General features: G+C 38.9%; 2 protein-coding genes across 2 annotated transcripts in view; one reads left to right on the forward strand and one right to left on the reverse strand.

Moving 5' to 3' along the window:
• The window catches only part of HBE1 (hemoglobin subunit epsilon 1), a 254,659-nt gene that overhangs the window by 152,254 nt on the left and 85,666 nt on the right, over positions 1–16,739 (reverse strand). The gene's annotated exons all lie outside the window — the stretch shown is intronic.
• OR51Q1 (olfactory receptor family 51 subfamily Q member 1) lies at positions 10,580–11,675 on the forward strand. Its single transcript, XM_521779.6, has one exon. The coding sequence runs from the start codon at positions 10,670–10,672 to the stop codon at positions 11,621–11,623; it is 954 nt and encodes a 317-aa protein (XP_521779.3). The 5' UTR covers positions 10,580–10,669; the 3' UTR covers positions 11,624–11,675.

A 16,739-nucleotide genomic window follows, 5' to 3' on the forward strand; every position in this document is an offset into this window, starting at 1 on the left:
TGACTAAAAGGAACATAATTGTGGTAGACCAAATAATGTCTCCACCCCTGTAAGAAAAGTCCACATCCTAATCCCTGGAACTTCTGAATATGTTGGTTTACATGGAAAAGGGCAGTTAAGGCTGCAGATGGAATTAAGGTTGCTGATCAGCAAACCTTAAAATAAGGTGAAAGTCCTGCATAATCAAGTGAGCCCAACATAATCACTAGTGTCCTTTGAAGGGAAATGTCCTAAGAGGCAGAAGTGTACCAGAGAAAAGGCAATGTCAGAAGGACTCAGCCTGAAGTTGCTGGCTTTGTAGAGAGAGAAATTGACTAAAAATCCAGGAATGTGGTTGGCCTCTAGAAGCTGGAAAAGGCAAGAAAATGGGTTTTCCCTAAAGCCTTGAGAAAGCAAGGTGGTCCAGCCAATCTCTTGATTTTAGCCCAGTGAGATCTATTTCAGATTTCTGAACTATGGACTCTAAGATTTAAAAAAAAAAAAATGTTGTTTTAAGCTATCACTTTTGAGGTAATTTGCTCTGGTCACCACAGAAAACTAATATAACGGCACAGACCTTTCTCTCCTCCTCCTCAAATTCAAGCTTCTCTGCTCAAGGGACATTACACTCTGTGGATCTTTACAGATATGGTAGTCCTTCTGATATGCATATCATTTGCCAGAATATGACTGTATCTTCTTGAGTAAATCCTAGATGCCTGGTCTTTTCAGGGCTCCAGGAAGCATTAACAGTGAAAGCATTAAAAAGCATCGAACCGGGAGGAGCCAAGATGGCTGAATAGGAACAGGTCCAGTCTACAGCTCCCAGTGTGAGCGATGCAGAAGACGGGTGATTTCTGCATTTCCATCTGAGGTACCGGGTTCATCTCACTAGGGAGTGCCAGACAGTGGGCGCAGGTCAGTGGGTGCAGTGCACTGTGCGCCAGCCGAAGCAGGGCGAGGCATTGCCTCACTCTGGAAGCACAACAGGTCAGGGAGTTCCCTTTCCTAGTCAAAGAAAGGAGTGACAGATGGCACCTGGAAAATCGGGTCACTCCCACCCGAATACTGTGCTTTTCCAACGGGCTTAAAAAACTGCGCACCAGGAGATTATATCCTGCACCCGGCTCCGAGGGTCCTACGCCGACGGAGTCTCACTGATTCCTAGCACAGCAGTCTGAGATCAAACTGCAAGGCAGCAGCCAGGCTGGGGGAGGGGCACCCGCCATTGCCCAGGCTTGCTTAGGTAAACAAAGCAGCAGGGAAGCTCCAACTGGGTGGAGCCCACCACAGCTCAAGGAGGCCTGCCTGCCTCTGTAGGCTCCACCTCTGGGGGCAGGGCACAGACAAACAAAAAGAGCAGTAACCTCTGCAGACTTAAATGTCCCTGTCTGACAGCCTTCAAGAGAGCAGTGGTTCTCCCAGCATGCAGCTGGAGATCTGAGAATGGGCAGACTGCCTCCTCAAGTGGGTCCCTGATCCCTGAGCAGCCTTACTGGGAGGCACCCCCAAGTAGGGGCAGAATGACACCTCACACGGCCAGGTACTACTCTGAGACAAAACTTCCAGAGGAATGATCAGACAGCAGCATTCGCGGTTCATGAAAAACCACTGTTCTGCAGACACCGCTGCTGATACCCAGGCAAACAGGGTCTGGCATGGACCTCAAGCAAACTCCAACAGACCTGCAGCTGAGGGTCCTGTCTGTTAGAAGGAAAACTAACAAACAGAAAGGACATCCACACCAAAAACCCATCTGTACATCACCATCATCGAAGACCAAAAGTAGATAAAACCACAAAGATGGGGAAAAAACAGAGCAGAAAAACTGGAAACTCTAAAAAGCAGAGCACCTCTCCTCCTCCAAAGGAAAGCAGTTCCTCACCAGCAATGCAACAAAGCTGGACAGAGAATGACTTTGATGACTTGAGAGAAGAAGTCTTCAGACAATCAAACTACAAGCTACAGGAGGAAATTCAAACCAAAGGCAAAGAAGTTGAAAACTTTGAAAAAAATTTAGATGAATGTATAACTAGAATAACCAATACAGAGAAGTGCTTAAAGGAGCTGATGGAGCTGAAAGCCAAGGCTCAAGAACGATGTGAAGAATGCAGAAGCCTCAGGAGCTGATGCAATCAACTGGAAGAAAGGGTATCAGTGATGGAAGATGAAATGAATGAAATGAAGCAAGAAGGGAAGTTTAGAGAAAAAAGAATAAAAAGAAACGAGCAAACCCTCCAAGAAACATGGGACTATGTGAAAAGACCAAATCTACGTCTGATTGGTGTACCTGAAAGTGACGGGGAGAATGGAACCAAGTTGGAAAACACTCTGCAGGATATTATCCAGGAGAACTTCCCCAATCTAGCAAGGCAGGCCAACATTCAGATTCAGGAAATACAGAGAACGCCACAAAGATACTCCTTGAGAAGAGCAACTCCAAGACACATAATTGTCAGATTCACCAAAGTTGAAATGAAGGAAAAAATGTTAAGGGTAGCCAGAGAGAAAGGTCGGGTTACCCTCAAAGGGAAGCCCATCAGACTAACAGCGGATCTCTCGGCAGAAACCCTACAAGCCAGAAGAGAGTGGGGGCCAATATTCAACATCCTTAAAGGAAAGAATTTTCAACCCAGAATTTCATATCCAGCCAAACTAAGCTTCATAAGTGAAGGAGAAATAAAATTCTTTACAGACAAGCAAATGCTGAGAGATTTTGTCATCACCAGGTCTGCCCTAGAAGAGCTCCTGAAGGAAGCAGTAATAATGGAAAGGAACAACCGGTACCAGCCGCTGCAAAATCATGTCAAAATGTAAAGACCATCGAGACTAGGAAGAAACTGCATCAACTAATGAGCAAAATAACCAGCTAACATCATAATCACAGGATCAAATTCACACATAACAATATTAACTTTAAAAGTAAATGGAGTAATGCTCCAATTAAAAGACACAGACTGGCAAATTGGATAAAGAGTCAAGACCCATCAGTGTGTTGTATTCAGGAAACCCATCTCACATGCAGAGACACACATAGGCTCAAAATAAAAGGATGGAGGAAGATCTACCAAGCAAATGGAAAACAAAAAAAGGCAGGGGTTGCAATCCTAGTCTCTGATAAAACAGACTTTAAACCAACAAAGATCAAAAGAGACAAGGCCATTACATAATGGTAAAGGGATCAATTCAACAAGAACAGCTATCCTAAATATATATGCACCCAATACAGGAGCACCCAGATTCATAAAGCAAGTCCTTAGAGACCTACAAAGAGACTTAGATTCCCACACTTTAATAATGGGAGACTTTAACACCCCACTGTCAACATTAGACAGATCAACGAGACAGAAAGTCAACAAGGATACCCAGGAATTGAACTCAGCTCTGCACCAAGAGGACCTAATAGACATCTACAGAACTCTCCACCCCAAATCAACAGAATATACATTTTTTTCAGCACCACACAACACCTATTCCAAAACTGACCACATAGTTGGAAGTAAAGCTCTCCTCAGCAAATGTAAAAGAACAGAAATTATAACAAACTATCTCTCAGACCACAGTGCAATCTAACTAGAACTCAGCATTAAGAAACTCACTCAAAACCACTCAACTACATGGAAACTGAACAACCTGCTCCTGAATGACTACTGGGTAGAAAACGAAATGAAGGCAGAAATAAAGATTTTCTTTGAAACCAATGAGAACAAAGACAAAACATACCAGAATCTCTGGGACACATTCAAAGCAATGTGTAGAGGGAAATTTATAGCACTAAATGCCCACGAGAGAAAGCAGGAAAGATCCAAAATTGACACCCTAACATCACAATTAAAAGACCTAGAAGAGCAAGAGCAAACACATTCAAAAGCTAGCAGAAGGCAAGAAATAACTAAAATCTGAGCAGAACTGAAGGAAATAGAGACACAAAAAACCCTTCAAAAAATTAATGAATCCAGGAGCTGGTTTTTTGAAAGGATCAACAAAATTCATAGACTGCTAGCAAGACTAATAAAGAAAAAAAGACAGAAGAATCAAATAGATGCAATGAAAAATGATAAAGGGTGTATCACCACCGATCCCACAGAAATACAAACCACCATCAGAGAATACTACAAACACCTCTATGCAAATAAACTAGAAAATCTAGAAGAAATGGATAAATTCCTTGACACATACACTCTCCCAAGACTAAACCAGGAAGAAGTTGAATCTCTGAATAGACCAATAACAGGAGCTGAAATTGTGGCAATAATCAATAGCTTACCAACCAAAAAGAGTCCAGAACCAGATGGATTCACAGCCGAATTCTACCAGAGGTACAAGGAGGAGCTGGTACCATTCCTTCTGAAACTATTCCAATCGATAGAAAAAGAGGGAATCCTCCCTAACTCATTTTATGAGGCCAGCATCATCCTGATACCAAAGCCGGGCAGAGACACAACCAAAAAAGAGAATTTTAGACCAATATCCTTGATGAACATTGATGCAAAAATCCTCAATAAAATACTGCCAACCCAAATCCAGCAGCACATCAAAAAGCTTATCCACCATGATCAAGTGGGTTTCATCCCTGGGATGCAAGGCTGGTTCAATATATGCAAATCAATAAATGTAGTCCAGCATATAAACAGAACCAAAGACAAAAACCACATGATTATCTCAATAGATGCAGAAAAGGCCTTTGACAAAATTCAACAACCCTTCATGCTAAAAACTCTCAATAAATTCGGTATCGATGGGACGTATCTCAAAATAATAAGAGCTATCTATGACAAACCCACAGCCAATATCATACTGAATGGGCAAAAACTGGAAGCATTCCCTTTGAAAACTGGCACAAGACAGGGATGCCCTCTCTCACCACCCCTATTCAACATAGTGTTGGAAGTTCTGGCCAGGGCAATTAGGCAGGAAAAGGAAATAAAGGGTATTCAATTAGGAAAAGAGGAAGTCAAATTGTCCCTGTTTGCAGATGACATGATTGTATATCTAGAAAACCCCATTGTCTCAGCCCAAAATCTCCTTAAGCTGATAAGCAACTTCAGCAAAATCTCAGGATACAAAATCAATGTACAAAAATCACAAGCATTCTTATACACCAATAACCGACAAACAGAGAGCCAAATCATGAGGGAACTCCCATTCACAATTGCTTCACAGAGAATAAAATACCTAGGAATCCACCTTACAAGGGGTGTGAAGGACCTCTTCAAGGAGAACTACAAACCACTGCTCAATGAAATAAAAGAGGATACAAACAAATGGAAGAACATTCCTTGCTCATGGATAGGAAGAATCAATATCGTGAAAATGGCCATACTGCCCAAGGTAATTTATAGATTCAATGCCATCCCCATCAAGCTAACAATGTCTCTCTTCACAGAATTGGAAAAAACTACTTTAAAGTTCATATGGAACCAAAAAAGAGCCCGCATTGCCAAGTCAATCCTAAGCCAAAAGAACAAAGCTGGAGGCACCACGCTACCTGACTTCAAACTATACTACAAGGCTACAGTAACCAAAACAGCATGGTACTGGTACCAAAACAGAGATATAGATCAATGGAACAGAACAGAGCCCTCAGAAATAACACCGCATATCTGCAACTATCTGATCTTTGACAAACCTGAGAAAAACAAGCAATGGGGAAAGGATTCCCTATTTAATAAATGGTGCTGGGAAAACTGGCTAGCCATATGTAGAAAGCTGAAACTGGATCCCTTCCTTACACCTTATACAAAAATCAATTCAAGATGGATTAAAGACTTAAACCTTAGACCTAAAACCATAAAAACCCTAGAAGAAAACCTAGGCATTACCATTCAGGACATAGGCATGGGCAAGGACTTCAGGTCTAAAACACCAAAAGCAATGGCAATAAAAGCCAAAATTGACAAATGGGATCTAATTAAACTAAAGAGCTTCTGCACAGCAAAAGAAAGTACCATCAGAGTGAACAGGCAACCCACAAAATGGGAGCAAATTTTCACAACCTACTCATCTGACAAAGGGCTAATATCCAGAATCTACTATGAACTCAAACAAATTTACAAGAAAAAAACAACCCCATCCAAAAGTGGGCGAAGGACATGAACAGACACTTCTCAAAAGAAGACATTTATGCAGCCAAAAACACATGAAAAAATGTTCACCATCACTGGCCATCAGAGGAATGCAAATCAAAACCACAATGAGATATCATCTCACACCAGTTAGAATGGCAATCATTAAAAAGTCAGGAAACAACAGGTGCTGGAGAGGATGTGGAGAAATAGGAACACTTTTACACTGTTGGTGGGACTGTAAACTAGTTCAACCATTGTGGAAGTCAGTGTGGTGATTCCTCAGGGATCTAGAACTAGAAATACCATTTGACCCAGCCATCCCATTACTGGGTATATACCCAAAGGACTATAAATCACGCTGCTATAAAGACACATGCACATGTATGTTTATTGCGGCACTACTCACAATAGCAAAACTTGGAACCAACCCAAATGTCCAATAATGATAGACTGGATTAAGAAAATGTGGCACATATACACCATGGAATACTATGCAGCCATAAAAAATGATGAGTTAATGTCCTTTGTAGGGACATGGATGAAGTTGGAAATCATCATTCTCAGTAAACTATCGCAAGAACAAAAAACCAAACACCGCATATTCTCACTCATAGGTGGGAATTGAACAATGAGAACACATGGACACAGGAAGGGGAACATCACACTCTGGGGACTGTTGTGGGTTGCAGGGAGGGGGGAGGGATAGCATTTGGAGATATACCTAATGCTAGATGACGAGTAAGTGGGTGCAGCTCACCAGCATGTCACATGTATACATATGTAACTAACCTGCACATTGTGCACATGTACCCTAAAACTTAAAGTATAATAATAATAAAAACAAAACAAAACAAAAGAAAAACAAAACAAACAAAAAAAGCACCGAACCAATCCAAATGTCCATCAGTGATCGACTGGATTAAGAAAATGTGGCACATATACACCATGGAATACTATGCTGCCATGAAAAGGATGAGTTCATGTCTTTTGCAGGGACATGGATGAAGCTGGAAACCATCATTCTCAGCAAAATATCTCAAGGACAGAAAACCAAACACCACATGTTGTCATTCATAATTGGGAGTTGAACAATGAGAATACATGGACACAGCGAGGGGAGCATCACACACCCGAGCCTATCGGGGGGTGGGGGGTTAGGGGAGGGATAGCATTAGGAGAAATACCTAATGTAGGTGACGGGTTGATAGGTGCAGCAAACCATCATGGCACGTGTATACCTATGTAACAAAGCTGCACATTCTGCACATGTACCCCAGAACTTGAAGTATTAAAAAAAAAAAAAAAAGCATAATCTGGTCTCACTAGAAGTTCCTGAGACACCACAGTATCCTTTGGTGAGTGTTTCGTGATATCGGTAATAGGGCAGTTTCTGATTATTTCTTGAGGCATGTGCTCATTTTTTGAGTCATGTGCAGGTATATGAATTCTATATCCTAATATGACATCTGAGGACTTACTTTTGATATATCTTCACTCTCCTTCAAATTGTCTAAAATATTCCCCTTTATCTTTGAAATGATGTAAGATTTCTTATCTTCTCTATGTTTGCCATAATGAGACTTTTGGGGGCACACTTGTGTGTCACAGACACCCCAAAATCATGATGATAAGCTAATGCTTTACTCATAGTGCCCAATTTATATCTATATCCAGGAATGAAAATGTCTTTAGCATCTCAGGTAATAAGGAGTTATCAGGCACACCTAGAGAAAAGAAGTGCTTTTAAGAACATAGTGGTAATGTACTTTGGCTTTGGAATTCAACAGAACTACAGTTGGTCCTCCATATTTGTGGGTTCCACATTCATGGATTCAACCAATCTTGGGTCAAAAGTATTGGAAAAAAAACTTCCATCTACACTGAACATGCACAGATTTTTTTCCCCTGTCATTATTCCCTAAACAATATAGAATATCAATTATTTACATAGCATTTATATTGTATCAGTCATGATGAGTGATTTCAAAATTATTTAAGCATAAAGGAGTATGTGCATAGGCTACATGCAAACACTACCATTTTAGGTATGGAACATGAACATCCACAGATGTTGCTATCCAGGAGAGCTCCTGGAAACAACCTCTCACATCGAGAAACGATGATACTTCAAATACTTTTCCTGTCTCTTTTTCAAAATCTGAAACCTTGGCAAGGGACATAACCTCTTTAAATCCCAGTTTATATACAATGGGCATGATAATAGCTCCTTTTTCCAAGGGTCATAATTAGCACTAACTGAAATTATTTGTATAGCACCTACCATAGATCCAGCATAGGTAAGCACATTTCTATTGTAATATGATTACAATAGAATGTAAGCACATACATAAAGATTATAATTAGAGCTTATGTTTCTATTTACATTTCAATGTACTTAATAGAAACATAAGCTCTAAATATAATCTTTTGAAAACAAATGTTGCATATTTATTTTAATTATCATGATAGGTGATAGATATATAGGCCTTTTAATATTTGAACCATTTATCTCTTTCTACTCTTTTGTTATTACATAAAAGTCTGGCTATTTTCATTAAAAGGTTTTATCCTTATTTAAAATTATTTTATCATTTACTACCAGAAGTAAATTTACTGAATTAAAGTGGCATCTATGATCGAATCATTTTCCAGAAATTAACATACAAATTACACTTAAGAAAGTATGAATGTTTCTACACTGCCATTTCCTTATTTGCATAGCATGTTGTCATAAAAATTTCTCTGTTATTTTGAAAGTTTAAAACACCAATTATACGATTTAACTTTCCATTATTGCATTTTTGGATGCAGTTGAACATTGTTTTATACTTCTTTGTAGTTGTATTTCTTTTACTGTTAACTTTGTCATATAGTTTTTCTTAATCTATTGTATTTATCTTGATAAATATTGGTATATTTAATTTTTGATATTTAAGATAGTAATCTCTTCCATATTTTTATAAATATTTTTGAAATGTTTAAATTTTACCATTTTTTGCTACAGAGAAAATTTCATTTTTAAAGATTATATCTATTTGTCTTTCTCTGTGATTCTTGTCTGTTGCTGCTATTTACAAAGTCTTCACAAAGGAAAGATTTAAATGGTTATATTATTTTCTCTATTTTATTTTTTGTCACTGATTTTCATTTAGTTACTTAATTCATTTTGAAATTAGTTTTGTGGGAATTGAGAGATGAACCACCAAATAGCTAACTATTGAATAATTTTTTTTCTAATTCAGTTTTGATTTCTGTCTTCATTTCCTTATTTCTTGTACATATACATAAACATTTCTTTTTTCTTAGTGTTTCCAGAGGCTCAGGTTAAGATGAATGCCCCTTGAAATTGATGCACAATATTTCTTTCAACTACAGCTCTCTTGCCCCTATAAACTCTATCCCAGCTTCAGAGTACTTATAGAAGGAAGTCTTTTAGAACTAATTTTTGAGAGATTGTACAGTTCAAGCTTAAGCATGCAGTTTCAAATCACATTCAACAAGCTAATGAAACTGTGATTCAATATGGCTAACTTATTGCTCTGTGAGGACACCAGGGGCAGCAAAGGCTGTCACCACCAGAGTTGATTTACTGGCCTCCCTGTGGGACCCAGGTCCCAAGATGCAATGCCTCCGTGTAATCCTGAAGCGACCTGCCACACCTTCCACCCTCCAGACTAGAGATCTGCAAGGGGCTTATATCGCACCTGCTCTCTGAGCTAAGCTGAGAAAACAGAAGCCACAGATGGTGAAGAGGGTACCTCCAAGTAAGGAGAAACCACAGGTAAGACTCCTCTGTGAATCATCAGGAAAAAGAAAAGGGCACATGACTTGTTAGAACATAAGAAGAATTAATACGAGTTATCCACTTAAAGCAGTGCCTAAATGTAGATAGTACTCAATAAATGTGATTGTCTTCACCTGGGCTGTTAAACAGACTTCTGACTATTTCCTCTCTTTCTCTTCTTTCCTATGTTTCCTCCCTTATTTCCAGTTATTTTTTATGTCATAGAAATAAAATCAATATCAGAAGACATTAGCTAATGAGAATAGGACAGAGTAAAAATAGACTGCAGTACAGTAATAAAACCTTAATGAATGAAAAAAATAGGAGATGAAGAAAAAGTAGCAATAGGTTTAGAACTAGTGAAATAGGTGAGAATGCTGCTACAAAAGTCAAAGGAGATATTTGGAAAAAGACACTGGATTTATATCAAAAAAAGATAAAGATTGAATATTAAGCATCACATTTATACAATAGAGTTCATTTTTAGCCTTTGTGAGAACAGTATTGATAGTGAGATTTGTATGAAAGGCTGATTTAAATGTGCTGAAAACTGAATGGGAGTGGGAAAATGGGGGCAGGAAAAATTAGAGTTACCCATGAATTAATATATATTCCGTCATCAAGGGAAGATTAGCTGTGTGGGAGCAGTCTGCAGAATTGGGCTAAGGAAAGGATATCATATATCACAATGTTCTTAAATCTTGCTTTAGTTACCCTCAACAACTCTGAACATTTATTTGTGTAGAATTTGGATTAAATGGGGCAAAGAGATATTATTTCTAATGTTTCTTTTTCTCCCTGAGTGAAGATCCTGAATCTGAAGACACATTCATCAGTCATGTCCCAGGTGACTAACACCACGCAAGAAGCCATCTACTTCATCCTCACGGGCATCCCTGGATTTGAGGCCTCCCACGTCTGGATCTCCATCCCCGTCTGCTGTCTCTACACCATCTCCATCATGGGCAATACCACCATCCTCACTGTCATTCGCACAGAGCCATCTCTCCACCAGCCCATGTATCTGTTTCTCTCCATGCTGGCCCTGACAGGCCTGGGTCTCACCCTCACCACCCTACCCACAGTCATGCAGCTTCTCTGGTTCAACGTTCGTAGAATCAGCTCTGAGGCCTCTTTTGCTCAGTTCTTCTTCCTTCATGGATTCTCCTTTATGGAGTCTTCTGTCCTCCTGGCTATGTCTGTTGACCGCTATGTGGCCATCTGCTGTCCCCTCCATTATGCCTCCATCCTCACCAATGAAGTCATTGGTAGAATTGGGTTAGCCATTATTTGCCGCTGTGTTCTGGCTGTTCTTCCCTCCCTTTTCTTACTCAAGCGACTGCCTTTCTGCCACTCCCACCTTCTCTCTCACTCCTATTGCCTCCACCAGGATATGATCCGCCTGGTCTGTGCTGACATCAGGCTCAACAGCTGGTATGGATTTGCTCTTGCCTTGCTCATTATTATCATGGATCCTCTGCTCATTGTGATCTCCTATACACTTATTCTGAAAAATATCTTGGGCACAGCCACCTGGGCTGAGCGACTCCGTGTCCTCAATAACTGCCTGTCCCACATTCTAGCTGTCCTGGTCCTCTACATTCCCATGGTTGGTGTATCTATGACTCATCGCTTTGCCAAGCATGCCTCTCCACTGGTCCATGTTATCATGGCCAATATCTACCTGCTGGTACCCCCGGTGATGAACCCCATCATTTACAGTGTAAAGAACAAGCAGATCCAACGGGGAATGTTAAATTTCCTTTCCCTCAAAAATATGCATTCAAGATGAGGGAATGCATTTCTTAAATTACTGACAAGTATGAGTCATAGGCTTAAGGGGGGAATATATTCAGAATTAGGAAACTATAAAATAAAACTTCATCATAATATTAAGGCAGTATGACAAGTCCCTGGCTTTTAGCATGGAATTTTTGGCTGAGGTGAGCTAGCAGCAGTGATTCTATACAAAAGAGGTATGGATCTGAGTTGATAAAATTCTAGCACATCTTAGCAGCTATCCCAACGGGAGGATTTTAATGGATTGAGTAAAGTTCTCTCGAAGCTTGTCTTTCTTTCTAGATATTTTTCTCTCCTACGGGCTTGTTTAAACTTAAACTCCCAGAAGTTTAAAGGAAATCCTGTTGTTGCCCCTATCACCTATTCTCTTAGGCAGCTCCATTTAGGCATTTAGATAAACCTTAGATCTTCTGTTCTGGATCACTCTCACGGGTGATTGGACTTTCCTTTGCAAAGGAATGATAACATTTTGAGGGACAATAGACACATCAAGTTTTTCTGCCATTCAGATTTACCTAATTAACACCAGCACTTACCTAATCTGAATTAGGTAAATTCAGATTTACCTAACACCCAAGTAATTTAATTTACCTAATAAACACTCAGCAAACAAAATAAACATATGCAAGAAGTCTAAAATTAGTGTAAGGTTTTAAGACTTTTCACAGTTCCTACCTTGCTAGAGTTTTTCAGTATTCAGAATTCAAACTTCTTTCTTGTGGGAAGAAAAACTCATTTTTTTTTTTTTTTTCGGACCAGAGCAGACTTTTTTCATACTTTTATGTTCTTAATGTAGCTCTGCTTCTTATGGGCAGATTCCCTTGGGCATCATGAATTTTTCACGAGCAAATATTCTAGTACACTGACATGACCTTAAGGATCATAAAAAATATTTTGTGGAAACAAGATAAACTTTCCCAGAAATATCAGTTTGAAGAGACAACTATAAATTTGATCACAGCTTCTGATTGCTGGATTCATGGTGCAGGTGGTCAATATTGGGATCCACTTAGATTTGAATCAACATAGGCAGTGGGAGCACAGTGGAAGGTAGTGTTACAGAACTTTCTCCTTAGTTCCGCTAAAACTGAGCTCTTGTCACACAACCAGGAAGGATTAGGCTCGTAGACACATGGAAGGGTGAGGAAAATGAAAGTTATTCGGGGAAAAGAGAAAAGGGAAAACAAAACAAACAAACAAACAAAAAAACACCTTTCAGCAAGATGAAACAGTCCTGCTACCAGGTTTCCCGACTCACAGATTGAATCCCAGGTCACCACACAGGAAGAGGAGAGGCCAGGATCTTCCCCTCTGCAAATGGCATGAAGTTCCTGAGGCCGCACTCCCTCCTCCCAGTACACACGTAGGCATTATTCAGAAAGAATCAGTCAGGAAAAGGCAGGCTTCATCCAGGACCAACAGTCCGGTTTTTCAGCCTTCAGGCTGTTATTCAGGGTTGAAGGCAGGGTTTCACTGGGGACCCTTGGCTGCCTCCCATCTCTGTAAGTAGCATTAGAAGTGAAAAGCAGGGCCTGGCGGGGTGACTCACGCCTGTCATCCCGGCACTTTGGGAGGCCAAGACGGGCGGATCACGAGGTCAGGAGATGGAGACCATCCTGGCTAACACTGTGAAACCCCGTCTCGACTAAAAATACAAAAAATCAGCCGGGTGTGGCGGCGGGCGCCTGTAGTCCCAGCTCCTTGGGAGGCTGAGGCAGGAGAATGGCGTGAACCCGGGAGCCGAGATCGTGCCACTGCACTCCAGCCTGGGCGACAGAGCGAGACTCCGTCTCAAAAAAAAAAAAAAAAAAAAGAAGTGAAAAGCAGAAAGCAAATACCAAAGGAATCTCTTTCTCTTCCTACATCCTTTCCTCATGTTTCTATTATTTTTTCTCTGCTAGAGCCTAAAGGTTAGCATTTTTTTAATAGAAACATGAGTCTGCTGGCGTAAATTGCAAAATGGAAGATGTGCATTCTCACAATAGAATTTAAGACCAGAAAATCCAAATGCTGAAAAAAGTCAAGAACATGGATAGAAATATGGGTCAAGAGAAAATTTTTGTCAATGTACAGGCTTGTTAATGCTCCAGAACAGCATGTGGAGCAAATAAATTTTGGGATTATGTTGGTTTTTTAAAAGAGGAGCACAGGCTACCATAAATAATGTCTTGATGAGCGATATCTATCGATGCGATTTTGTGGTCAGAGATAAACTCCTAACAAGTCAAAACTTAACTAGAAATCAGATGAAGATTAAATCAAGTAGTCTGCTTCATTATGTGTTGTTCTCCCTTTTCTGTTTCCTTTCTTGAGATAAACTGTTTATTGTCTTCTTCCTTTGCATGTGTGTGTGGCGAGAGGAGGAGGGCTTTATGACTTTAAAACATCATGATATGTTTAGATTTTGAAATAGATTTCATTTTTGTAAATTTTTTAATTGGGAAATGTGTCTGCAAAATTACTGGGTACCTAAAACGCAAATAACTATACTGGTCATATTTTGTTATAGAAATGTGTTTATTATAAAATGTAGAGTATGATTCTAAGAATGTAATATTCTTTGTATCTTATTGACCCTCTGTAAATTATTTTAAGTAAGCTATTTAAGAGGACATAAGATTGGATATTAATTTTTTGAGATGTTAAATGGATCCATTAGTTCAAATAGAAGATAGCCTAGCCTGCTACTATAGAAGGGACAAATTTTCATCCAAACCCCTAAGAATCATTTTGCAATAATTAGCGTAAAAAGAAAAGAGACAGAAAATTTGAAGTTGCCAAGGTGTCCTTCAGTAAACAAATGGATGATCAAATTGCAATACATCCACACAATGCAATATTATTTGGCAATTAATGAGGAATGAACTATCAAGCTGCACGAAGATGCGAATGAATCCAAAATGCATATTGCTAAGTGAAAGAAGCCTGTCTTAAAAGGCTAACAAAATACATGATTGTATTTATGTAGAATTCTGGAAAAGGCAAAACTATAGTGAGTATGTCAATCAATGGTAGTCAAGGTTTTGGGGAAAGTGAAGTGTTGAATAGGTGAAGCTCGAGGATTTTTTTTTTTTTAGGGTGGTGGAATCATTCTATCATATTGTTATGGTGCACACATAACACTATGCACTTACCAAAATCTATGGAATTTACAGCATTACAGGATGAAGTTTAATGGAAACAAAATTTAAAAATTATTTAAGACATTATAGGATTACAGGATGAAATGCACAATGTGACCAGAAAAATCTAACTCTCTTATAGTTATTAAATATATGAAACAACCACACTGAAATAATTCCGGGGAAGGGGGGAGTTGCTGACCTAAGTAACTTTGGAAATAGGTGAAATCTGTTAGACTAAAGGCAAAAGGAAGTATAGTATATACTCTACCCTACTTAATGAAGCAGTTTCTCATGGCGGTGTGGATTAACACTGCTGCAACTACTATACATGTGTTAGGGCACAAAAAAGCCCTTACAGTATAGTTTTTTGGCATGTTGAGTGCTTTAAATTAAACAAAACTGAAAGTCCTTATAAATAAGCCTCAAAACCAAGGTCTCTCTCTGTCTCCCTGTTTTTCTCATCCCCTTTCTTATCTGAAGTTCCCTCATCTGATTACAGAAAGTACCTCCAGAAAAAAATGCAATTATCTTAAAACTCCTTTTCTAGGACTCTTACGAAATAACCAGGAAAGATTAACCACAGGAGAAAAGAGACTAAAGTCAGTTGTCATCACATCCAGATAAACTTTCCATCTATTCTTCTGAAGACAGCTTTGAGAGATTACCTGGGAGACATTATCTGCACAATGAGACAACATTTGTTCACAGTGAAGTTCCACTACTCACCTTCCCATCACCTCCCCCAAAGCGCAGAGGAACTTTGTCCTAGTCCATTGTTCTTTTGAGTTATTCATTTCCCCTGGAAATTATTTACTACCCCTCACAATTGCTTACATTTCCCCTTCTCCTTCTCCCCTATGAAGATGGCATATACCGACCGTCCAACCTTTCTTTTGAGTTTCATATTTTATGTGGCTCCCACGCATATGCACATTAATAAATTCATATGCCTTTTATCCTATTAATCTGTCTGTTGTCAGTCATTCCAGTGAATCTTCACAGAGAATGAAAGTGAAGCGTTCTCCCTGCCCCTACATATGTGTGCTGAAATTGAACAGTTAGGTAAGTGAATGACAGATGGCGTGAGCCAGGTTTTTCAGAGTTAGAGTAGAAGGTTACAGACAGAAGGGGAAAAGCCTTGAATAAACCATGAATTAGAGTTGAAGACATCAGTGTGATGTCAGTTTAGCCTAATATAGATGCAGATAAACACAGAAATATTTATAGATTTTGTATATGCACAGTTTAGTATGCTGACATTTTTTTTTGCTCTGTAAGCTAGGAGCACCCAGAAGTGACGACAATCCAGTAGGAACAAACACATGAATTAACATAAAACTGAATATCTTTGGAAATAATTTTAACTTATCTGACAGATAAAACCAGCATAGAAAATATTGAAGCTCAAAATTTAGATTTTTGATGAGAAAAATAAACCTAAAACTTCTGGTAATTAAAATGTTTTTCTAGCATTATATTTCATACGGGAATGATATTAGAAAATAAAAACAACTTCAACTATTTTTAAACATCAAATTTAAATTATGTACATTTTTATTGCAAAGAATTATGATATGGTGAATATTAAAATAATTTCAAATATAAATATACAGTGCATGGTCAAAACTTTTTGATGGAGGTAAAATAAAATTTTCAGTTAGAGGAAAAAGGTATTGATGTAAAATATCTGACTGTTAAAGAACATGTTCATGTATTCTTAAATTCATGATGTCAGGTATCAAAACATTATGTGTTTAGATTTTCTTGGATATTTAAAGATGTGATACAACAATTTACTTTAAACTAAGTATATTTATAATACTATATATATATCCCAAAAGACATGCTCAACAAGTAAATTTATCATAAAAAAATTAAATATCAACCTGAATATTCTTGAGAAGATATAGGCGTACCTTGGAGATAATATGGGTACAGTTCCAGACTGCCACAATAAAGTGAATATTGCAAAAAAAGAGTCAT

Source organism: Pan troglodytes, chromosome 9, assembly GCF_028858775.2.
Source record: "Pan troglodytes isolate AG18354 chromosome 9, NHGRI_mPanTro3-v2.0_pri, whole genome shotgun sequence".
In the NCBI taxonomy this organism is placed as follows: Eukaryota; Metazoa; Chordata; class Mammalia; order Primates; family Hominidae; genus Pan; species Pan troglodytes.